The following is a 24464-nucleotide window of genomic DNA, read 5'->3' as shown; positions in this document are numbered from 1 at the left end:
CCCCTAGTTCTGCTGTGCAGAAGAGCTAATTCTTCTGGGACTGAGAAAGAATTTGAGAGATAAAGTGGTATTGATGAAGCAGCCTGACATGATGATCTGCTTCCAAATAAAGTCTGCCTGATGTGAATCAAGCCAGCTATTAACCTTTCTAAGAAGAGAAAAAAAAGCATATTCACGTGGCCTTCTGCAGGCTCTTCATTAAGGTTCCAAAGCTATGGAGTTATCACTCTTGASTCCCTGTCATAATCAAGAAAGACTTATCTGGAGAGCAGTTCAGCCCAGCAATCCAATAAAAGGTGAATTTCTACCTCAAGCCAGGCTGTTGGGGCTGTTACGGGTCCCCCTTATTCTCCTACACACCCTACTCACTGCTTGCATTTCCTGCTTGTCCTGATGCCAGTGCAGAGTAGATTGAGCTGAATCAGTACCAATATCAGCATAAATGAAGGAGCGCAAAAATCTGCGGCTAGAAGTAGGGGAAACGAGAATACTAACACCTGCAATTTTGGATTGGACATTGGATGCTCTGAAGCTGAAGCAAAAACCATATTTTCTCTCATCTGGCATGGTAAGGGCATCTAAGTCGAAGTATTGTTAATAACCCTTCTGTAAGTGCTATGAAAGACTGTGGAACTGGCAACTATACTAATAGAAATCAGTACAGTTTTCCAGTGCTTCCAGTGAGGAAAAGCTCAGCTAAATGTTGAAGGCTGCAGTTTCCTCATACTTGAATCTTGCTCCTGTGCTTATCAGAGCTTTGGTGTCCAAAGATTGAGAACATTGGGTTTTTTTGGAGTTTTGCCATGTTATTCACTATTTAAATTGTCCTAGTGACTTTTTGTTACAGGAGAGCATGGAGGAGTCAGGAGCATGGAGGAGTCAGGTCTGAATATACTAAAGGAGGAAAGCTGTGCCAGATCGGCACCTGCATCAGACATCTGTTTCTCTTGTTAGCTAACAAATCATATAATTAGCTCAGATGCATGCCTACARAAAATGCAAGTGTTGACAGGAGCTGTAAACAAAGCTGTAAACCTATAAAGTTTKCATTTGTCTCCTTGTTATGTGCTCTGGAACCAGAGGGGAAAACATCTATGCTCACAGGCTCTGCTGTGCCTGACAGCATGCTCACAACTTGTGTACCTGAGAGTGTGTACATAATCTGATAGAAAATGTTCTAGAGAGTTGGTTAGCACACAGCAGAGAATTTTTATAAGGCTTTTAAAATTAATTTTAATGGGTGAGAAAAGCTGGCTGAAGTTTCTGAACCAGCCACATGTTAATATAAATGCTGCCTCAAACAGCACTCAAGTACATATTAAATGTTGACTAGAGTTYAAAATCTCTGGTGAATTTTCTATAGCTATACAGCTGCCTAATATTATTGTCAGAACAGATTTACAAGCGACCCATAAACCTAACAAGAAAGCAAAATTGAAAGGCTGGACACTGGGARGTATTATTTTCTTTGCTGACTTTTCTCTAAATGTGAATTGTTGATTGTTTTCTGGGTGCAACTTTTATTCAAGCTTAATAAAGGAATTGGGATATGTGTAGGAGTAAGCATTGGCTTGTTTAGAAAAAACACTTCTTATCATGCAGCAAAGCATGTTGAGTGCCCTGAACTTTGGTTTAGACTGTGGAAAGGGTACTTTTTTTCAGAATTCCTCCAGAGAAGAGGGATATCCAGGGGACTGAGAATAGGACCTACTAGCCTTTAATCTTGATTTTGCRTAGTAAGTCTGTTGTGGAATGCTGTGTCACCAGTGGCTACGTAGTCAGCGGCATTAGAAATCCTCCTCAGACCTATTGCATCAGCCAACACCTACATGAGTCAGTGAAATGAATAGTCGGTCTGTGTTTATGTTTAAGAATCTTCGACGCAGGGAGGGGGATATCCATGGACTGTTTTATACGTTCTGTGAATTAATAAAGATATCCAGGCCTCTAGGAGCTTGAATTTTCAAAACAGATTTCCCTTGACTCCAGGGAGCTTTGGATGAGGCACCAGAGAAGGTGCAGGATGCTTTGGCAGTGTTTCTTGAAACACTTCAGAATGGGTTTTCGTGCATGTCAACTTGTGCTAGGTATTTATTTGACATGGCAGTGTTTGAAAGGAAATGGTGGAAGTTAGGAACTTTGAAATTTAACAAAATGGCAAGAAATATATCCAAGAGGTTAAAATTCTGTGGACAAAGCTGTGGAGCTGATGCCCTAAAGAAACCATTCCAACTCCAGCTTCTGTGAATGTGTAATCTTTGTCCCATTTTTTTCTTTAGTGTAGGAGTTTCAACGGAATGAATTTTAACTTTCTTTTACTTTCTTCTTAAAAGCAAGGACTCACTGTATTGAAAGCTATTTAGGGATTGGGGCTGAAATGACACACAAGATTCTATTTGTCAGCAACACTTTTTTTTTTTTTTTTTATTGTTGACAGCAGCTATAAAGGTTGATTGTCCCCAAAAGAAGACACTTAGACCATAAGTATGTAATAGAAAGAAGGATTCTTTTATAGCAAAGACTCTGCACAGATGAATTTGAGTTTTGGCACTTGGAGCTTGTATAGGCATTCTTGAGTCTTTTAATGCATTAATTGCTATTTAATTGCTTTGTGCTTTATCTCTCCATAATTAAAAGTGAAAGTGAGTAACCTGCCTTGCATTGCTCACAGAGTACACATGGAGTAATCATATTTTCTTTGAAGGCATTGGCCCCATAGAGATCACTAGTAGATAGACATAATTATCATTGTTGAGTGATGTAAATTTACCAATTATATCCTAAAAATAATGTAAACTTCACTGTTTAGTTGTCGAAGTATTAATGATTTCCTGATTTTAAAATTGAGCACATCATTATGTATTCAAATTTGGAGAAACGGGAAAATTTTCTAATAATTCTTTTTTAATGAATCAAGTATAATATAGTATTGTCATGAGAGCTAGTTAAGAAAGTACTTTTCAAATTATTCAATAAAAATAAATTATTCAATAAAAARTCCTAGCAAAATTTGCTTTTGGTAATGTTCCTAGCTCTAATTCAGTGAATTCCGGTTTTTTATAATGATAGTTCAGCTGTTGAGGATGGCAAATGGCTTGTTGGAGATTCTAGATTAAGCAATTATATGGAAAAGATTATCTTCAACAGATTTAATTATTACAAAATCATAACTCTTTTGATGATGTGATTAACCAAAAGTGATCAAGCATTGTCTGAAGTAATCCACTGTAATCACCATGAACACTTTTTAGCTTACTGACATGACAATGTAAGTCTATGATTTCTTTCTTGAGGATCTAGATGTTCAGGGTATAGCAGTGTTTCTTTCTTTTAAGACATTTTTTTTTCTTCTTCAAGCTCCTTCTCCAGCCCTGAGAAGTATTAGACTAGGGAAAGCAGAAAATTCAGCATGAACTCCGTCTATCTGGTTGCTTTGGTTTTATTCACTTCCCAGGCATTCCTTTAGCAGGGTTAGCACATCAACTTGGGAAGGAAAAATTTATTTGAATGGTCTCTTAATCTGTAACTGCTGGGCTTGGTAACCTGTTTATGAACGTGGGTCATGGTCAGAGTTGGTTGCCAAGGAGTCGATACTGTTGAGTTTTGTGCCTGGCTCTGTCTCCATCCTACTGTGCAAGTCCTTCAGTCATTTTATACATAAGGTTATGGCTCTGTGAGCAAGTTACCAGAAAGCACACCGAGCTTTTGATTTCTAGCACATTAACAACTTCACTGTATCTCTCCTTATGCTCGCTTTTGCCCTATGATAAATTTGATGAAGTGTACTCCTCGGTGAAAGTGGGAAAAATGTGTATGCGTGGGCAAATAAAAGAATAAACAGAGGATACGTTGCCTTGGAGGAATTGGTTTAGAGAGATAGCTACAGTTTTGACTTCTTTTGAGGCCTCCTTCGTACATATCATTGTGAAAGACTCTTTGCTACTTGTAGCTTGGCACCTTTATTATAACTAAGTCCCAGCCTTCTAAAATGCCACTTTAAAACAGTCCTCTCTGGTCTATGACTCACCTAGCCCTTTCTGTASTGAAGAAATCAGATTTTATTCCCTCAGCTCGCTGCTTTTTCCTGTGCTCATTTGATCTCTCTGCAAAGTGTCTGGAACATGATTTTTCCATCACTGGCTTATTGCATCTTTTGGTTTTGTTTACTGATAGAATGTACTGCCGTCTAGAATGATACGGAGGAGCATCTTTTTTTAACTTGTGCACARAAGTTCTTGCACGGAAGAAATCAGCTGCACTGTATTGTGCTACTGCCTCACGTAACAGCATTGATAGTATGTTTTTTCTTTTTTTTTTTTTTCTCCTTTGCGCTGGTGAATTGCTTAAAAATGACCAGCTAAAACTTAAGAAAAATCTACCTTACCTATGGAGTGCAAATGTAGAACTGGTGCTAGGAGTATCCACTCTACCTTATCTGCGTCAATGAGCAACTGAAAGACTTGGGCATTAACACATACCTGAATTTGGAGTGTAATCTCATCTCCAGGAGGCAGCGCAAGGAAACTCGGGGAATGTGTGACTCCAAGGTATAGTAAGAAATAGTAGTTCTGCTCTCACCTAGTATCCATTAAACATAGAAATAGCAAATGATTAATAAGCAACCCAGAGTTCTGCTGCATAATAACTGTAAGCATCTAACCATCATCAAATTGAGATTTGACAAAACAAAGACAATTGAGAAATATATATTTGACATTTAGTAGGAGTCAGGATGACAAGAAACGGGTAATTCTGAAATTTGCAGTATCTGGTGACATCATCACTTGCGACTGTTTTTTCCTATCACCCAAAGCAGCCATAGAGTAGCCTGAATGGTGTCATTATAAACGTTATTGATTGAGCCCTCATTAGCAGTCATTGGCAGTCAACAGTCATTGTTGTATGAATTATTTGTGCTGCTGAAACCTATATGATCATTGGCTTCTGATAACAAAAATGCATCTCCATCTTTGAACTCAGTTTGTACGTGCAGTTAAATTACTTCTATGCTATCCAAAATTAGGAGTGAGCTGTCACATGGTTTAACGTCTCTAGCTCTTTGAACCCATTAAAACATTACCGGCTGAGTCTTAAGTTTCCTTTGTCATCCCATGAGTAATAGCAGTGCTTGAAGTCATTAGTGCCTCAGCCTTTCAGATATTAATTGGAGATTGGTGAGAGGACCCTTGAATCCCTGACAAGAAGTATGTTACAGAAGGAGAATCCAAGCTCACAAAGAACTTTGCCAAATGTGAAAGCAAGAGCAGAATATGTTTGAGGGGCTTGATTCCAGAATGGCATCAAGTCACTAAGAGAGGATTATCACAAAATTTAGTGCCCTCTTCAGGCTATCAAGTTTGAAACTGCTACTGAGCATAATTGCTTTTTCTTCACAGTTGCAGTATCAGTTGCATGCATGGTTTTGTCAGCCTCTCTGTCAATGAGTAGGATTTTGCATTAGCAAAATCAGCTGTATGGCTAGGTACATCACTTTACTCACTGTATTTTATTCCTTAACCCCTGCACCACCACCAAAAAAAAAAAAAAAAAACCCACAATAAAACAAAAACAAATAGCTTTCTTTTTTAATCAGTCTCCTCTTCATATGGCATGTATTTCATGAAAAGATAAAATCAGCTATGGCACTATTCATAGGAAAATTCAGCACCACTAGAGCTTTTATAGAGGGCTAATTAGCTATAATGCCTTTTGTGCAAGAAAATCTCTTCACAAATTGCGAAACTCTGTCACTACTTAAAAACTTGAGACACATGGTTAAAGAGCCAGGGGTGGAAACTGGTGTATTTCTCATCAGGATTTCACAGAATGTTGCTGGAGGCTGAGACAGGTGACATTAAGTCTTCAAGGAGATTTGTTAGAGATGATATTAATATTTGCAACTTGTTGCTGTTATTCTGCAAAATTAGTGCTTTTAAAAACAAACAAACAAAAAAAMCCCTACTCTTCTCAYTAACGAAACTATGTGCTGGGAGATAAAGACAAAAAAAAAAAGTAGAGTTGGCTTCCAATCATGTCATTAACTTCTAATCGTGTTCCATTAACTTAAGTAGACTTTTGTATCAGATGAGACAAAACCTATTTTTTAGAAATAGGTTGTCTGTCTGTATTGGAATAATTGATCACACCTGTCATGATAGTGTTTGAGGATGAACCAAAGATACTGACCCTCTGCTTTGGGTGTTGTAAATGCAGACAGGCACATAGATTAAAGAAGAGGTGCTAACAAAATCCCAGCAGAATGATACATCATTTCCTTGCTTATATTTTAAATGCTGTGAGGAAATGACTTCATTTAGAAATAGCTAAATTGCATGGAAAGAAAAGATAGCTGAGGAAGAGAAGTGTCATCAGGTCTGGAAGGAGTAATACAAGGTTAGCTATTTTCTCTACASTGTTATCAGTCGTGGACATGAGATGATATGTGCAAGGAGTGAAATGAGGCATGGGACAATATTTTCTTATGAATCTTTTATCCCTTAAGCTCTTTCAGCATCTTGGTATTACTCAAAACAGCTTTCTATTACATATGTCTTAATTGGCTCCAAAAGTCATCTTTGTGGAAAAACAGCTCTACCGAGGCTGTCAGTTGAGCAAAAGTGCCTGGATGCTTATGTTAAATATGCTGGATAYCACAAGTGGTCTGAGATTGTCTCCTTCCAGAGACCCAGTATTATGGTAACTGGAGCATAATGGAAGCGTAGAGAAATCTAAAACATTTGCTAACTGGGTTAGCATACGGCATACAGTATGAAACAGCAGATAGGAATGTTACATAGAGAGTTMACATAATAATTCAACTGTTATAACAAAATTCATTAAAAAAAGGCCCAGCAACTTGTAAGCATCTTATTCCCCATTGTCCATGCAACATGAAACATAATTTGAAGCAATTATAGATACATTCATACAGAAGATGCTTTGGAGAGATGCAAATCAGATAAATGTACATCAGAGTTAGCTGATACACATAATTTGTGGAACTGAGATTTAGCTTTGGTCAGAAAGAAAACTTAGAATTTAGATAAGGAGAAGATTTAAATAGTATTTTAGAATTGCCGTATAAGAAATCAAAATTAAAAAATGCCRGAGCTTCAGCAAAGCTAAGTAGAGATGCTGCTAGCCTCTGGAATTAAATGTTAGAGAAAATCTCTTATCAGCTGAATTGTTTGGAAAGAGGCAATCACTGATATGAGGAARAAATTTACAGCTCTCTGAGCACTCCTCCTGGATAAAGACATTTTTGTGAAGAGCTGGACACTCTAAGGTCAATGTGTGGTAGTTGGTAGGACAGAACAGTATGCCTCTTCATATTGACATTTGAGAACAAAAAGAACAAACTCTTCTTGATCTGGTGTAGTGAATTAGTTTGTTGGAGTTGTGGGTGATTACTGATCACTTAGTAATCRTACAACTTTACACAACTGTGGAGCTCAGGAGATGTTCCTCCTCTTTTTATTCTCACCCTCTTACCACTGACAGCTGAGCTTGGTACCAGGAAGAGATGAGCAAGGGAGCAGAGGTAGCCTGGAAGCTCTTTTCTCTTGTTAGGCCCAATGGGCACTTTCTAGTCAATACTTTCACCCTTTACTTGCACTCACAGCCGCCAGTGAACTCACTATTTATATTTATTATTTGTCCTTATCTTGCTTTGATGACCATTGTGGAGTAGGAAAATGTATCTCGATCAACAATCTGATGTAAGAGACTTTTTTTCATCGTTGCAAAATTCCTGGCCCTACACTTTTTTCCTGGAAGTGGTTGAAAAATCAGGTTGAAGGTAGCAGACTTGAGTGCCATTCCAAAATTTACTTTACACAGAAAAATGTGTGTTTGACTACCATTATCACCTGTTGTTTAGATATCTGTGGAAAGGTAATTACTTGAATGTAATTCCATTTAAATCTAGAAAAYGTCAGTGAGAACTATTAGACTGTGTAGCCAGCTCCCAAGAGAAATGAGGTAATGCTCTTTGCAAAAATCACAGTCCCAATTCTCATAGTTTTGGCAGGAGTCTTATGATAAAGTCTTAAATTGTCAGTAGATGAAATCAGTATAAATTGGAAAGATCGTAAATTTTTGTTAAAATAGTTTCTAGATTTCAGCACTGCATAGAAAAGTGTTATTGCATAATGTGTATATTACCTAATGAACCTTCTTCCCTACCAAAGAAAGTGCAAAAAGGTCAACAAAAGACCTAATTGACATCTGGTTTTTGTTAATGATTGTTTGGAGCCARATTCATGACTTTTAGGTGGTTAAGTCTGCAAATATTGTCCAAGTCCCTATAAAATGCAGCAGTAAAATAAATAGAAAAAAATCATGTACTAGATGAAAAATAGTATTTTTAAAGAATATTTAGTAATTTTTGCTGCATTTTGACAGTACTTAAGGTTTCGTTTTCTTTTGAAACTATAATTTTCCTAAAATTTCAGGGAAAAAGAAACCTGCATTGTTGATTTTTATGAAAGAATTAGTAACTATTAATATATTCTTCTGTTAAGAAACATAAAAGCAGGTGATATGTGCCTCAGATGGGTATCATACCACCAGTAGCAATTAAGTCATTCCCAAGAATTTTTCTGGGGATATTGGGTAAAACACATGAAGGGGAAAAAGATGTTTTCTCAGAAGCTCTTACCTTTGGAGCAGCAACTATTTGAAGATAGATTCTAGATGTTCGTTATCTCTTTTCTTTCTGGATGCTGGTGCCTCCACCTGAAAACTGATGGGCTGGTTCATGTGCTTTGGATAAAATCAACTGTATTTATTGAAAAGTTGCTGCTGGTGAATTTTAGGTGAACTAAGATAAGTGAGTTTCCAAAGAGTGGAGGAATGATGGCTTTCTACAGAAAGATGGAGTTGAGCAGATAATAACCACAGGAAATAACTATTAGTTTGATTACTCTCCAGTCTGAGGTGCAGATTATTATGCCATGTCTGTTCTTCCTTTTTTTTTCCCTCACTTTTGATATGGTAGGAAGCGCTAGCAAGAGGAAGAGTCTCTGAACTATAAAGTAGCAGAGTGCCACGCAGGTGCCAAGGCTGGCCTGAGGCAAGTGGCACGGCATGAAACAGTTGGCTGTGAAACAAAATGTTTCATGAATTGTCCATCTGCCCAAGCTCGGCATAACTGGGACATTGCAGAGATGATCAACAGAACTATGCTGCTGTTTAAAATTATTTTCTGCGTTAGCATGTTTTAAAATTCATGGCYGCATCTGGTCACTGTTCCTGTCTTTTCTCTCACTTTTCTGGATTATCTCTGACAAGGAAAGAGACTCCAGAGTTAAGGGCATTGCATGTGAGAGACTGAGGAAGGATAAGGCTAGAAAAAGCTGAAACAAGTCTTTAATTATCTTTGTATGTGTTGATACAACTCGAGAGACACAGCGGGTCTCACTCCCCAAGAGTGTGAGGCGATGAAGGCTACAGCTTTTACAGAACAAGGGGCCGTATGTTGACATCCCGTGGTGGCATTCGAGTGTARCACCCTCATCTCCACCCCACTTTGTGGCTGTCATTTTAAGGAGGACCAGAAGTAGGGCATCCCTTTTATTTAAAGGGATTAAGAGTGTTCCATTTCCTTAGCAGTCTGTCCTTATTCCAGTGGGATGGTGTTATTGTCCGCTTTTACTTCCTTTTTCCCACTTCTTTCTCCCTGCAGCAAAAGCTGGGTGTCTCAACAGATTTCAGTACATTAAGGTTATTCCATGTGTTCTTCATGTGTTATGTGAATGAATTCTAGTATGTGAAAGAATAAGCTTTTATATTTAATGTGTTTACATCTGTTTTTTCACTGATCAAGTTTCTTCAAGCAGAGCCTTTGTCTTACAGTAGAACTCAGACTACTTGCAGAGTTTTTCTGTATATTCCAAGGTCAATTTSTTGTTTGAAAGTCCCTGGGTAGCTGATGAAATTTACTGTCTTGGAGCTCTTTTTTGGTAGTGTACTCCTGGTACTCTTGAAGAAGGTGATCCAGTRGAACCGACTTTTGAATGTCATAGACTATTCTTTAAAATGACTCTTAAAAAAACAAGTACTGTTGTTGCTGCTACAGCTGTGCTGTCCAACTTTTGGAAGTCTTGCTGCTCATGCTGAGCTAGGCTGGAAGTTCTTCTCCCTTTGCTGAGTTAGTGGTCTTTACCTCTATTATATGCCTGGAAAATGAAGGTCATTAATTTGAGATAACTACTGTCTGTTTATCTCAAAGTTTAGGAAAAGAACCCTCTGCTTCTTGAAGGCAACCCTGTGCAGCCTCATTCTTGCTCCCACTAGCTCCAGCCCTCCAAGAGTTTTTCCTCTCACATTTTCAAGTTGCTGAACTCTCTAACATCTCTTTAAAAGTGTTCTTTTGTTTTCTGTTATTCAGTCCTGCAATCTAGCTGCTGTTCAGATCCAAACTTTAAGATTAACTCTTGGCAGTTAACCCCCTGCTTTCTTCTAAGTTTAGCATATGAGGCCCTGGCTCATTCTGTTGAATTGTAGATCCAGTGCCACTTCACTGGTGCTTCGTGGTTCTTTTCAGGAGGTTTACTAAGRCTGAAACACATTCAATTGCTGATCCTACAAAAGAGAAAATGAAACGTTGACTGGGGAGTCAAGCAGGAAGAAGTTTGTATGCCAGTTCATATCAGATACTTTTTTCTTCTAGTATCATGTGCTTATGCAGTTTGCTAAACCAAATAATATTTTTTTGACATTGTGCATATATACCTTGGAACCTGTATGTCTAGAAAGTTGAGGTATTTTGTACATTTTAGCTGCTTTTTTCAAACATGCTAATGTTACCTTCTCCCCCTTGACTGGCTAGATAGGAGTTAGCAGTGATATGGTACACACTTAATGGTTAAACTTGCTGTGAACAGTTTGTTTTGGCATTTGAAAGGCCAAAAGGACCTTGCAAAATGCAAAAGTCTTTGCATTTCCTTTGCAAAGAATCCTATTTAGGCCTTGCCCTGAGACAACATAATAATAAGTGGCTAATTCAAAAAGAAACAAGTTTTAGGAAAGACTGAAAGCGACACACACTTCTACTCTGGATGGATGTGAATGATTTTGTCAGTTTTTAACCTTTCCCATTTTGTGAAACAAAATGACTTTTTTTTTTTTTTAGGAATTGCTGGCACTGCAGAAAGTAACTGATATCTGAACAGGAACTACTGAAGACCTTWGATCATCTCTTAGTTTTGGTGAATCACAGAAAGAAGTTGAGATTGAGTCCAAGATTGAGATACCACCAAATGGGACTGGTATATTTAGGCAAATCTGAATCTTCACAATAGCACCCACATTCTCATAGGGCATTCTCTATAGGGACTTGAGACAGACGAACTAAGGACAGTGAACTCTCTGAGAGTTATCTTCTGTCCCAAGAAGAGAGCTTTCTTCTGTCCTTATGGAGGAGGTGGTGGGAAAGAGGTGTAACCAGTGGAAATCAAAGACTAGCCATCAAATGGTAAACAAGCGTGTCTAAATATCTTCAGAAGCTTCCTTTATAATGAACTTTATTCACTTTGGACTAGTCTTCCTGTGGGGTTGATAAAAGATTCATGGAAAGATTTGAGTGTTTATGGGACTCAATAAATATAAATAGACTAGAGACATCTGAAATGAGTCATTCAAGCTATGTAAATTCCCATTTCCCTGTAGAAAGGATTGAAAACTATTGAACAGCTGCCTGGCCAACGGCTCATTCATTCATCTTCACAACATATTACAGATTTTTCCTGGCCTGAGCTRTTCCTGTTTAACCTCAACAGTACCTGTGTGCAGTGAACTCTGGTCTACAGACTTTACAGCTTGGGGTGCATCTGTCGTCAGTGCTGCTGTTTTCGATGCCTTTGAGGATGAAGTTCATTTGAAATTCAGATACAGCTTAGGGGATCGCACAAAAAATAGGAAGGAAGGACATGTGTCTCATTAGTCTATTGCTAATTCACCCTGTAGGGAAAAACTGCTCTCTTGGTGTCCTTTTTCCTGTCCCTTTTGTAGTTCTGCTTAGGTTACTGTACTTTAGGCCAAGAAGCCCCTTTTGCTTTGTAAGAATAACAACCCTTAGGCTCAGTCTTTGGGGTTGGAAGATATTATTGTGATACACTTGCAGTACAAGTAACTTCTTTCTTGTTTTGCCATTGATTGATTATAGGAGTTAGTCCAAGTAATTTTCTCTCTTAATATACGCACTTCCCTTCTCTGTCACAATGTTGGTGTGAAGATTAATTAATCTCAGGAGATACTTTAATGAAAGGAATTGCCTTACTGAGCAACAGAACAAGGTACAGGCAATATGTATGGACAGAACTCATTCCAGATCTCTACAAAGCTGTTTTCTTTTCTCCTCTGAGCAAGATTCAATAAGACTGTCTCATCTTACAAAAATGAAAATTTTCTTGTTCGGTACAATGTAGAACATCTGTTGCAAAGGAACCAATCATATTAAAAAAAAAGTGTTTTGCACTAGAGTGCCTAAAATACCATTTCCTGATTTTTTTAATTGTGTTTATTTCTTCTCAAAATATAATGATCAAATACAATCATTGCTGTAATTCATATTTTATTTCAGATTGCGAGTTCCTACTTTACTACAGTTAAGGTTTTAGGAATAGATTTTAAGTCTGCTTTCAGTAGTGATACTTTTTATTAAGTATATGTAAAAGTAGAAAAACACTGTGTAATAATAGTGAAAGAGAAATATGSAAATTTGATTCCATATCTGGCTACTAAATTAGATACAAATGGGTTGCTGAATGAAGAGATAAGAATCTAGAATTTGATTTAAGGGAGGGCTGAAAAAAAATGAGAAGCTTAATCTTTCCGTGTTCCTTACCTCTGAACTGATTGCTCTTGGAGCTGATGTTTACATCGTGTGATTAAGAGCTAAGCCTGCTGAATTCTATTTTCAGCATGGCTACAGGATCACTGGAGGTGAAACCATCCCACGTTTTTAGACTTGCAGAGCACTTCAGCGCTGCTTGAGCCCTCCGTAAGTTTCATTTGGGCTTTTTAAGAGGTGCGTTGTTTGCTGCTGTGCTCTGCGCAGTGCATGCACAGCTTYGTGTTTCAGGGGTCTGTAGGAATCAGCTTAATTTCTTCAAAAAACTAGTTTAGGAGAGGCAATCTGGGCTCTCAAATATGTGTTTTGACATTTCTTAATTGAGTGACAGCCTGATATTCTTACCCCACCTAAGGTACTAAAGGTACTCTGCTATGTCCTGTCCAACAGAAGTCGTCCCTGTGAGTGCAAGGAAAGGTGTATTTTGAAATAAAAGTTTAGGGTTTTATTAAGACATATGGGTTCATTCCTCTGATTTCCTGAAGGCTGTCTTGGAGCCTTTTTAGAGATAGGCTTTTGAATGTGTTTGGCACTCCTAAATGCTGCCTGTTTTCCAACAGCAAAGTCAAAACTAAAATCTGGCCTACCTGCATGTGGCAGTTGAGGTAACCTCTAAAGGACTTTGTAAAATAAAACCGTTTCTTTATGTGTGATCAGAGATGAGAAAGAATATGAGAGACTGTATTTATATATAAAGAAAACARGGAAACTCAAGTAAGTCAAGAAAATGTTTCTTCTTGTTTATAAAAATATGTTTCTATGAATAAGGCAGATGACATTTTTCCTAAGTCCTATATATGATAACTTGGCAAAAATTACCTGAGGAAAGTCTTTACTAGGTAAAGTTGGACCTTTAAGTTATAAGGAATGGAAACAGAAGGTATTTCAGTTTGTTCCAAAAATGGGAACTTGCCCCTGGTAGTGCAAATGAGTGTGTTTTGTTTTGTTTTTTACAAACCTCATTAAGACACAAGGTACACTGGCTCAAAGTAAAATCATTTTATTTAATTCTTGAGCAATGGAAGTGGAAGGTGCAGTTTAAAAAGCAGAAAGTAGAAAGGTGATGCTAATCTTTAGGGTCTYCCCTCCTTCACCATTTGTTTTTTTTAACTCCACTGATTAAAAGCTACCTCAAAGCAAAGGGATATATTTTAAGAATTCCCCCTGGCAGCTGCAGCTAACTTGTTGGAAGATGAAGGTCGATGCTTCTCCCTRCTCCCAGTACAGCCCACAGCAGTGACTCAGTAGCACGCAAAGAAAGTGAAGACGTGGCCTTCACCTTTAATGGAGCAAGAGGTGGCCAGATCTATTCAGGTTTGGTTCAAGATGAGTAAGTGTTGAGAATGGGGCTTCTCCCAAAGCTGGGCCACAGAGCAAACTGTCCCCTTGAATGTTCCCRCACACATTAGCTGCAGATAATGAACGGGACTGTGCAGGGGTGCACTGCCCTCTCTTGTTTTTTTATAAAAATAGGGTCGGCCCCATCCCACTTGATGCTTTTGGAATTAAAGTTCAGTGACAGGAGCAACCTGCTGCTCTCCCTTTAGCAAAATCATCTCCTTTGCATTCTTGCTCCATCCATCAGGATTTTCTTAACATCTCTGCTGATATGGAGGAGAAGTGGCTGAGAAAAGAATTGCACCATATCTGCACTGGTGCCTTTGCCTCATGTTTGCTTGCCACAAGTCAATACAGCATTGACCCAACTCAATACCTGTGGCTTTGGTAGCATGTAAATTCAGATAGTGTGGAGAAACCACATTGAACTGGGATTAGTCARTCTGGGGGAAGATGTATAATAGCAGCAGTAGTTCATTGACAGTATCAATGATTTAATATGGATTTGGGCTTGCTTTGTTTCAGGGTAGAGAAATTCACCGGTAGTTATTCACTGACATTCAGATAACAGCCACATATTAATGAAAGTTTCTTAAAACTTGAAAGAGAGGCATGAAATGTCGGCTGGTGCGTATGATTATCATCAAAAATAATAACAGTAGCTGTAACCATAGAAAAGTTCCTAGAYGTGAAAAAAATTTCCTTTATCTTAAATGTTTAGGTTCTGAGTGAATGAAATTTTTTTTTCTTCTGTTATAAAACACTAATTATTTTCACTCAGTATGGGGGAAGTGGGCAGCAGTGGGCAGCAATGACCTTTACTCACTTGAAGGAATTAGAAATGACTTTTTTTTAATGTCACAGTTATTAGTAAAAATAAATAAAGTATACAAATGTTTAATACAATTCTATTCAAAGGCATCTGAATAGGACCCTGATTATTGTGTTCAACTGAAAATGGGCAAGAGACAAACAACAGAGGGATAAAACAGTTTTCAAAAAAAAAACTATCAGGCTGTATTTTTCTTAAATTACTTAGCAGAAGAAAGGTATGTTCAACCAAGGTAGTCTTCAATGCCCTACCATGGTCGTCTAGAGTGGATATGGGATAATTGCATTAGTTTCTAGAAATGTAATAAAATGTTTGGGAAGAGAGCTCCTGGTGTTTTCCATTGTCAAAGGGATGTTCCTTAGACATATATATATATATTGTTGTTGTTGTTTGTTTGTTTGTTTGTTTTCCTAGGTTGTGTGTGTGAAGGGGGTTCAGTGATGGGAATGGGTTTCAGTGGCTTTTCCACACTCTTTGCTTAGACATTTAAAGGCATGTTCTGTAAAACTGAGACAAATAGCTTGTGCTTTGGTCTTCAACTAAACTGATGATATTATTCTGTGTAACTGAAGAGGCAATCAGAAGGTTCTCTGAAGACTTTCTGTCCTTGTCTGAAGCTTGGATAAGGGGGAGTTGCAAAGTATTTTATTATTTTTACGTTTCTGATACATTCACTTTTTCCATCTTGAAAGAAGAGCTTTAGATGATTCCCACTGATAATAAAAAATAAATAAATAAATAAATAAAAATTCGCTAGCTTTCTCCTTTTGGCCGAAGAGGACTTCTTCTCTAGTACAGAACAATTAAGTAGATTTTTTCCCTGTCTGTCCCTCATCTGCTTTTTATTTTAAACCACTTTCTTCAAGATGCGAAATGTAATTCTCAACTATTCTTCTATTAAGAGCACTATATAATCCAGCTTTCAGAAATATTGACAGGTGATAATTTTTTCTCTCTTAAATGATGGCCCTTTACAACCTAGTGTTCTGCAGATAAGAGATTGCCTTATCACTGAATAGACCTTAAATCTCTCATGTGTGCAAACAAGATGAATGTCAAGCTTTCACCACCACATAGCTCTTACCTTAGATTAGGCAGGTTTTGAAGAAAGTGGTATCATCTCAGCATGTATGATTTTCCCATAGTTTGTTGGGGGAAGTATTACTAGAGTCTGCACCATTCAGATAGCCCCTGGACTGAGTTTGAAGATAAATTCAATGATAATGCCAGTGCCTTTAGTGGAGACCCCACCCTCAAAAATACAGATTAATTTTATGAGAAGGCTTGTGCATCTTTCTACAAATATAAACCTTTCTGTTTATAAGACACTGAGTTTTTTGTTGCTAAATAAATTGACCACAGAACTTTCTCTTATATTATTGCAGTAATTTCTTCTTATTTTTGAGATTATTCTTAACCAGATGATTATTCAGAGGCATTATTTTTTCCCCCAAGGTTTGAAGAGTGTTTGTAATTTCACAGTCACTGAAACCCTTTATTTCCCAACAGATTACTGTACTTTCTGAGTAAGTGAAAGCTTCTGGCAGTAAAACACTTCCCTGTGCCTTGGCTGAATTATTGGTATATTATTTTAATGCTGTCTTAGTGAAATTACTCAGAAACTGACCTTGTCTTTTAATTGGTATTAGAGACAGCTTCAAAAATGTCATCTCTAGCTCATTTCATGTTTTCATTTAGGTATTAATATTAATCTAATTTGTTTAAAGCACATACGCGGGCCAATTTTGATTCCATTACTCAGAAGCATAGTTCTACTGCGGTTGATATTAATCCATGAGGAAAGCGTGCTAAACTTTGCAGATGCTTCATTTTCTGCTTTCTTTGTTATATCCAAATGAATGCTTCAATTATTTCTTTTTGGTAATTTTGTCCCTAATTTATTTGCCCTTGCAACAATGTATTGCTTCCAACTACTCAGTTCTTTAAAAGTTAGATTAATCTGTGTTACAGCAGTGGTTATTTCTGGAAGTCATGACCAAAGCAGTTCCTTTCTTTGGCTTGTTTCGTTCCACTTCTTATTCTGGGTCCTTAAAAAAAGCTCAAACAATGAGCTAGTTGGAWTATTTAAAAGCATGGCACATTGCTTTGAAGCACATGTGCAAATTGCTGAATCTGGAGAATCGGGTTCTCTTTTTATACAAGGTTCTCTCTTTGTACAAAGTTTGTGCCGTATAAATGGCAATCCAAATTCAGAAGTGCAGTGTAATGTGGCAGAAATTATATTTCATTATGCAGGGACTCTCTTGCACCAATAACCTTTCAATTAGTTGCCCTGTAAAAGACACTAATATTAAGTAACTGGCGTACAGAAAAGGTGGAAAAATGCAAATATTTACAGAAGTCGTGGAAGGAATAATCTACTATTGCTAAGAAAGGCATATTTCTGTCCCTCCTTGCTAATTTCCTCTTACTGCACTTCTCTTTTCCTCTAAGATATGTTAGTTTTTCCATATGAGTCAATATTTTTAGGTCTGTGCAATGTTTAGCTTCATGCTTCATCATCTGTATAAATAAGAAATGTATCAGATGAGGATGGTCTCWCTCTTCCTCTCTTTCCATAGATCTGCTGTGATTTGCACTTGAGGTTTGACTCTCTCATCCCTGCTTCTGATCAGATGATTATTTAAAGTGTGTTGATAGATCAGGAGCGAGTAGTAAGACAGCTTAATCTGAAATTTATTTGGGTTTTTCATGCTGYTCTGTTTCATTGATGCTGTGGTCTTTACCACAAAACCTTAGAGAAAAGTTGATTCCAGTAGAGATGTGAAGGACTGAAAACCTTGTCAAGAGCAGTTCTTGGTTTGATTTGACTAAGCCTCTGCTTCTGGATTTGCAAGTACATTAACTCAGGGCAGTTATCTAAGGGTGATGTTTCCATCCGTAGAAACATAAACAGAATCATCTTGCATAGTGTTCCTGGCTGCTTTGTGAAAACAGTAAGAAAATTATGGAATTGTCAAGGGCAGTCTGCTATCAACAGAGCTAGCAACGAAAAAGGGGAAGAAAAAATGTGGAGTGTTTAAGATCTATAAATTATGTTTTGTGTTCATTTGTCACCTCTAGGAAGAGCAAATCAAGTTTCTTCCTTTTCAGGGGGTGGATGATTAATGGTGCCTTGCATTTGGTTGCAAGAGCCTGTGTCGGTTTTATTGACTTTTTTTTTCACAGAGAAAAAAAAACATCTAAAGCACCAGGAAGTGCAGCGTGTGCTTGCTGTGCCTGGTGCAAGTAAGCAGATTCTGATCATTGCTGAGCATTGAACTGAAAGAGAGCAATTACTTTTGCCAGAGAGAAGCAGAGTCTTAACTTATCCCAACTTTTCATTTTGTTGAACGTAAGACAATAATAAAGAACAACAGAGACACTCTATGGTGGGGCTCCTTTTACTAAGGGTTTTTGCTAGAAGTGAAAGGCAGAAAGGGTGCATCTTTTTTACTTATGTCTTATTGGCTTTATTTCGTAACAGTGGAATCAGAGGTAGTTTTAAAAAAAATTGTCAAGATAAAAATGATGGGCCAATTTTTTTACCCAGAAGCTGCTACATCAGCCCACCAGGGCTGATAGCRCTGTTATCATTTATCGCTTTCGTTCACTCTTCCATGATGTGTATAAGCACAGCCATGCTAAATCCGTCTGAATCTCAACCACTTCCACTTTCCTCTCTGTTGAGAGGGAAGTGCCAGGTCATGACAAATATAGTACGCTACTTTCCCATATTTTCTTTTTTCCTGAAAATTCAACAGTCTGTGGCTCAGATTCCAGAGCCAAGTTTGGTATTTTAGAATTGATAGATTGTTTTCTACAAGGATGTGTTTGTTCATTTTTGCTGTTAATGTAAATGTTTAGCATATATTATATACCACAATAAGGGTTTCCATGTTTTAGCTGGGTGGAAAATGATGCACCTGGGTTTTGCATCTTACTCTTGATAATTTCATTTTATTTTATTGAGTTTTATGTTATTTCAGAAAGTGAACAATTGCTTTCCGAACATTTCTGAAACATTCACGATTTGAATCTTTCGTCAAACTGCTTCTCATTTCTTTCCTTTGGAGTTGAAGACTTTGTTTACTGATTCTTAATGCCTTTCTGTGATTATACTTATTGTACTTGTTTGTACTTTCCCTATGATAATCTTTTTCATGAAAGATCAAAACCGCTTCTAGGATTTAAGCTGTGGGAACAGTGATCAGGGGTCTGATAAGCTTATCTTTTTTACTCTTTAACTCTTTCCTAATATTTCCTACTGTTATTTGCATTGTGGTAGGAGTTCAGGTCCAAGCTGGTGTCTTCGTTGAGATTTCCACTGAACCCCCCCAGTTCCCTTCATTAAAAGAAAATAGCTAATTCGAGCTCACTGTTCACTCTGTTGCATGGGCATTGCCTTCCTCTGACTGTACTTGTTTGTTTGTTTATATTTTTACTGCTTAGATACTCAGTGTTGCAGAATTCCTCTGTAACTATACATAAGCTGGCTTTTGTTTTCATTTTTTCTTAATATCTTATTGCCATTGGCAAACTTTGTCACCTTTGCTTCCATCCTTCTTTCCAAATCATTAATGAGAGTGCTGTACAGCACAAAACAAGATAGATTATAGCTGAACACTTCTCTCTATTGTGGAAGTTAATGGCTTTTTTTTTTTTGGTGCCATTCAGTTCTTATCTTCTAGCCATTGATTATTTCATGGAAAGATCTTCTTATCCCATGACAGGCTGTGGTCTTTAACAGATTCTGACAAAGAAGCTTCTCAAAAATCCCGATAGACTTTGTCAGCCAGGTCATTTTTGCCTACTTGCTCTGTGATACTCTCTAAGAACTTAAATTTGAGGTATGATTTTCTTTTGCAAAAGCCACATTGATTCCTTCCAGAATATTTTTGTCCCTAAACKAATGCAGCAGTGATACATTGTCAGGACTTGTGGAAAGAGAGCAAAAAGATAGGTCATTATTCAAGGAGTTCCCATTTAAGGTAGTTCATCCTCCTTTCTACAATGAAGTGGGATGTTCTATAAGCAGTTTGTTCCTGTTCTGCTCTCTAAGGTATTCTTTTCTTTAAATTTGATTGTTRTATACTTCACACATTGTAACAAGAAAATATTAAAATTAGTTGATTTTTCCCACACTTGTCATTTATATTCCAGACARTTTGGATAATAAACTGAAAGGTTCGCGAACATAGACTCAGCGTTTTCCCTTCATTTTGACTGATTTTCCATTCAGCTGTTAATTCCTCATTTTTATTCTATATCTCCTGTCTTTTGGCCCTGTAACTGGTCGTTTATGTGTCAATATGTTGTAATTAAGCATGTTTTTAACTTATCTTGTACGCAACATGGGGCTTTGGCAGTGRTGTCAATAGTAACTGCTCAGTCAATCCTAGCTTGCTTGTTTTGTGAGACCGTCACAAAGTGATTAGCAATGTAGGTACCACAATGCAGCAGAAATTGCTGCACCAGCACTGAAAGCTGATCTCACAGCTACTAACCTCTGATGGCCACAGAGCTAAGAATTCTTTTTCTTCCCCTGCTTCAGACTTGCTTAAATCTAAGTAGTTTTAAACAACTCAAGCACATCTAAGACACTACTGCTGTCAACATATGTAGCAAACTGGTGTGTCCTGGTATGTCAGAAACACTGCATCTATACTTACAAGAGCTGACACTTCTGGAGACCACGTATTACCTGAAAACACACTAGGAATAGCCTGGGGTAGCAGATTAAAACCAAGATCAGTACTGCTGGCAGGTCTTCTTGGGCACTTAACGCAGATTGGTTGAATCAAGAATTAGTTTTGGTTTCTCCCTTTCTTTTCTTCCTCTTTTTTTGAAAAAGACTTTCACACTTTCACACAACATTGGAGTGGCCTGAGAGAAAATGTGCTAGGGCCATGATGTGCTTCGAGGTGACAGATGAGGTCGGATGTGTTCCTTGTACAGGTAGGTGGAGGTTTGTAAAATGAGAATGAGAAATGAGAATGAATCTTGATTAACAGCTTTCCTTAGAGGAATAAATCAAAGTCAATGAAGATATTGTTACTAGCTTCAGGGAGCTGGGATCAAGCCCATTGATTTGCATTTATTTCTGCTCTAATTGTAGTCCAAATTAATGCTGTGCTGTGATATTTTCAAATACCAGCATAAACAAAATCTGTTCAAAAAAGAAGTCATAATAATAGAAAAAATATGTCTAAATTATAGTACTGAGTTGATATTATTTACCATGGGAATGTTCTTCCAGAAATCACTCTTTTTAAAAAAAAAAAAAGAAAAAGAAAAAAAAAGAAAAAGAAGAAGAAACAAAAAAGTGCTGACTATTAAAGTTCATAATAAATTTTTGGTTTGAGAGGATATATAGGCCACTTTGTGACAGCAGAGGGTCTATATATTGATGTTTTGAATACTAATGCTAACTGTGTATCCTCTATCTAGCAGTCGTCATTTAGAAGTCACATCAATGATAAGCTTAATCTATTTGGAAGTGTTAAATGAAAATACCAATGCTTAATAGTGCATGTTTTCCTCATTAGATTTCAAAAATAGATCAGTGATAGCAAAATGAGATTGTACCTTTAAGTTATAACAGGAGCATTATCCTATTTTACATAAGAGGCAGAGTGGCAACATAACTAGTCTAAGATCTCTTCAGAAAACCTAGACAGCCTAAACCTTCCAAGGAATGGACAACGTTTTAGTGTTAGCAAGAAGTTTTYTAGAGATAACCTCAGACAGTTATCAAATAATGAAGGACTCTTTCTATGTAGATCATTTGTGCATTTACTCATATTCCACAAGTTTAGCAGTTTTTTATCATTAAAGTCTATCAAAACTTTATGGTGCCATATAATTCTCAGGTAATGAGTTAAGTTATATCTAAGTCTGCCTGCCTAAATGAAAGATGGAAAAAGAAGTATTAAAGTGTGTAAATTTGTAATACCCAAGCCTAGATAGGAATTCACACTGAGAAATGCCGGGTGTGCGTCCTTTCATTTCAGACTTGTGTAAAAGCAAATCAGTGTTTGCCATTTATAAAGCGACAGCATCACCAGTTCTTTAAAGAATACTGCTAATGATTCAAAATTTTAATACCTTTCTGTGCAAATGTTCTTCAAAAGTATTCATGTTTGTCATTTGCGATGTCCCATCCTCTTTCCTTAGTGGTACTGCTTTACTGCTTGCTGAAAGACTGRAGCTCAAACCTTTATATTTTCTCCCATGCAACAACACACGAGAGAAGTTTCTCATTATTCTTTCTGATCCATGAGCAATGCAGGCCAATTAATACCATAATTAATGGGAAGATGTAGCTACTACAACTGCRAATCGTATATCTACTGTCACTCCTGAGCCAACACTTTTGGAGATAGCTAGAAAGCAACTTTGCAGAGACTACTGCTGGTGCACAGCTAAATCTATAATTCACAGCGCCATAGAAATTGGAGAAGGAAAGAACCCAGCAGGTTATCAAATGTGTTCTACTGCCAAAGCAAGATTGCTTCTTACAGCCGGCCAGGTTATAACATTTCAAGAAATTAAGATGTCATCTTCTCTGCCAGTCTAACAAACCTCATCATTAGAGATCATTCTGTTTCCTTTGACCCTCCCTCTGTCTATTTTTTTTCTTCTTAGTGCTTAACTTGTCTCTCCAGTAATTCACTCGTGAAGAACCTAACACCCTGCTGTAGCTGTCTGGTAATCTTAACAAGTTTGCATATTAGTGTTAGCAAGTCTCAGGCTTTACTTTTGTGCTAGCCAAAGCATGGGCTTATTTCTATTCTAACATAGAGCTAAAGTAATGTTGTCTATTTGATTGTGCATTCTTTATGTAAATGATTGAAATATACTGTTTTCTTCACAGAAATTTTGGTTATGCTTAGCTTTAACACTGTGTTGTAACTTATTGAAATGAACACATCAGGTTTATGCTAAGTTCCTTATTCTTCCATCCAACTTCTCCTGACCACTGTATTTTGTCTTTTGCTTATGTACAGATTATGCTGCTGACTGATCCAGAGGTTGAGAGCAGCTTATTGATTAGTTCTGATGAAGGGGCCACCTATCAAAAATACCGACTGAACTTCTACATCCATAGCCTGCTCTTCCACCCGAAGCAGGAAGATTGGATMTTAGCATATAGTCAAGATCAGAAGGTAAGAGCAGCATTTGGCCTATGTGACAGCAATTTGGAGACTCACCATTTCTCTGCTTAACTGCTGYAGAACATTCAGGACAGGCTTTGAGGGAGTAAAGCTAATGTTTGGAGCAAAATAAAGGACATGGACACCTGCAGTGTTTATGAGTCCTAGTCCTCTATGCCTGGCATCCTGCATTTATCTGTTTTTTTAGCATCATGTGGCAGGCATTGGGCAGAGAGGAAAGATAAGGTCTTTCATGATAGGAATAACAATACACAGTGAGGCTTTTTGTCCTCTTATTTAACAGTCATGTCACTCTACCCTGGGACCAGCCACAAAAATAGCAGCATTTCTTGCTGCTGTTTGGTTGGCATATTTTGAAGTAGCTGTTAACTTTCCAAGAGAAAAGTAACAGTGAATCAATTTTCTTTGAAGTCCAATTCCTTCAATATGGATCATCCATCAGCTGAATAAATATACTGTGAGATTTGCCTTGATTTTTTTGTTGCACAACTTGAGACACCAGAGTGGGACCTTATTGCAAGAGAACTCACTGTCAGCACTTACACAAAATCAGACACATCAATACTCACARGTCAGTCACCTTTTTCAAATTGTTTAGTTTAACAAAAAGCAGATTGAAGGAAAGCTACTGTGCTTCCCTATGGGGGAAGATACCAGGTGGGAGAAAGCAACTTGACCTAATAAAGAAACTTGTAACAAGAATTGATGGCTAGAACTTGATGTAGATAAAATCAGCAGTGAAGTGATTAACCATTGGAACAAACTGCTATGAGAAATGGTGGGTTGCTCATAATGATATTTCGATATTTTGAATAAAGCTAAAAACAGACCAAAACAATTTTCTGTTGAACAAAAAGATTTAGTGCTTTTTTTTTAAATTTTGTTCTTCACATGATGAGTATGTGAGAATCTGAGTCTAATCAAAATGAGTATTGACTGAACTGTTCGGTTTAAATGATAGTGTAAATATCAACATAAAAGCTTGAATTCTATGATGTCCTCTAGCTGTGTGTTTTATTGCATTTTATAAACATGAAAGAATTAATTTTCCTTTTGCTTAAATTAGGCTTGTAAATTCTATTACAGTAAGCCTGAGAAAATAACAGTATAAGAAAGCTAAATAAGTAGCTGAACCTTTGGGAATGTTTGCAATAGAAGTTTAGTCCTGCGCTTTAAGCTCATTATCTTTCCAAGCTTGTTGCATAATGTCCTTGTTAAACTCAACCTTGGGAAATGCATCTTGCCTGCCTAGATTCCATACAGT

General features: G+C 37.3%; 1 protein-coding gene and 1 long non-coding RNA gene across 2 annotated transcripts in view; both read left to right on the top strand.

The window, feature by feature from the left end:
- The window catches only part of LOC112957051 (VPS10 domain-containing receptor SorCS1), a 269061-nt gene that overhangs the window by 142236 nt on the left and 102361 nt on the right, over positions 1–24464 (top strand). The window contains exon 4 of the mRNA XM_026050581.1: positions 23033–23191. Within this exon, the coding sequence (XP_025906366.1) occupies positions 23033–23191 (159 nt within the window). The remainder of the gene's footprint in view (positions 1–23032; positions 23192–24464) is intronic.
- LOC112957052 lies at positions 7654–12513 on the top strand. The gene is made up of 2 exons (XR_003251149.1): positions 7654–7718; positions 11135–12513. It is a non-coding gene; the product is annotated as an uncharacterized LOC112957052 (long non-coding RNA).

Source organism: Nothoprocta perdicaria, unplaced genomic scaffold (assembly GCF_003342845.1).
Source record: "Nothoprocta perdicaria isolate Ctin4 unplaced genomic scaffold, notPer1 scaffold_7, whole genome shotgun sequence".
Taxonomy (NCBI): domain Eukaryota; kingdom Metazoa; phylum Chordata; class Aves; order Tinamiformes; family Tinamidae; genus Nothoprocta; species Nothoprocta perdicaria.
The sequence above is the reverse complement of the archived record's forward strand: the minus strand, read 5'-3'. Positions and strand labels throughout refer to the sequence as shown.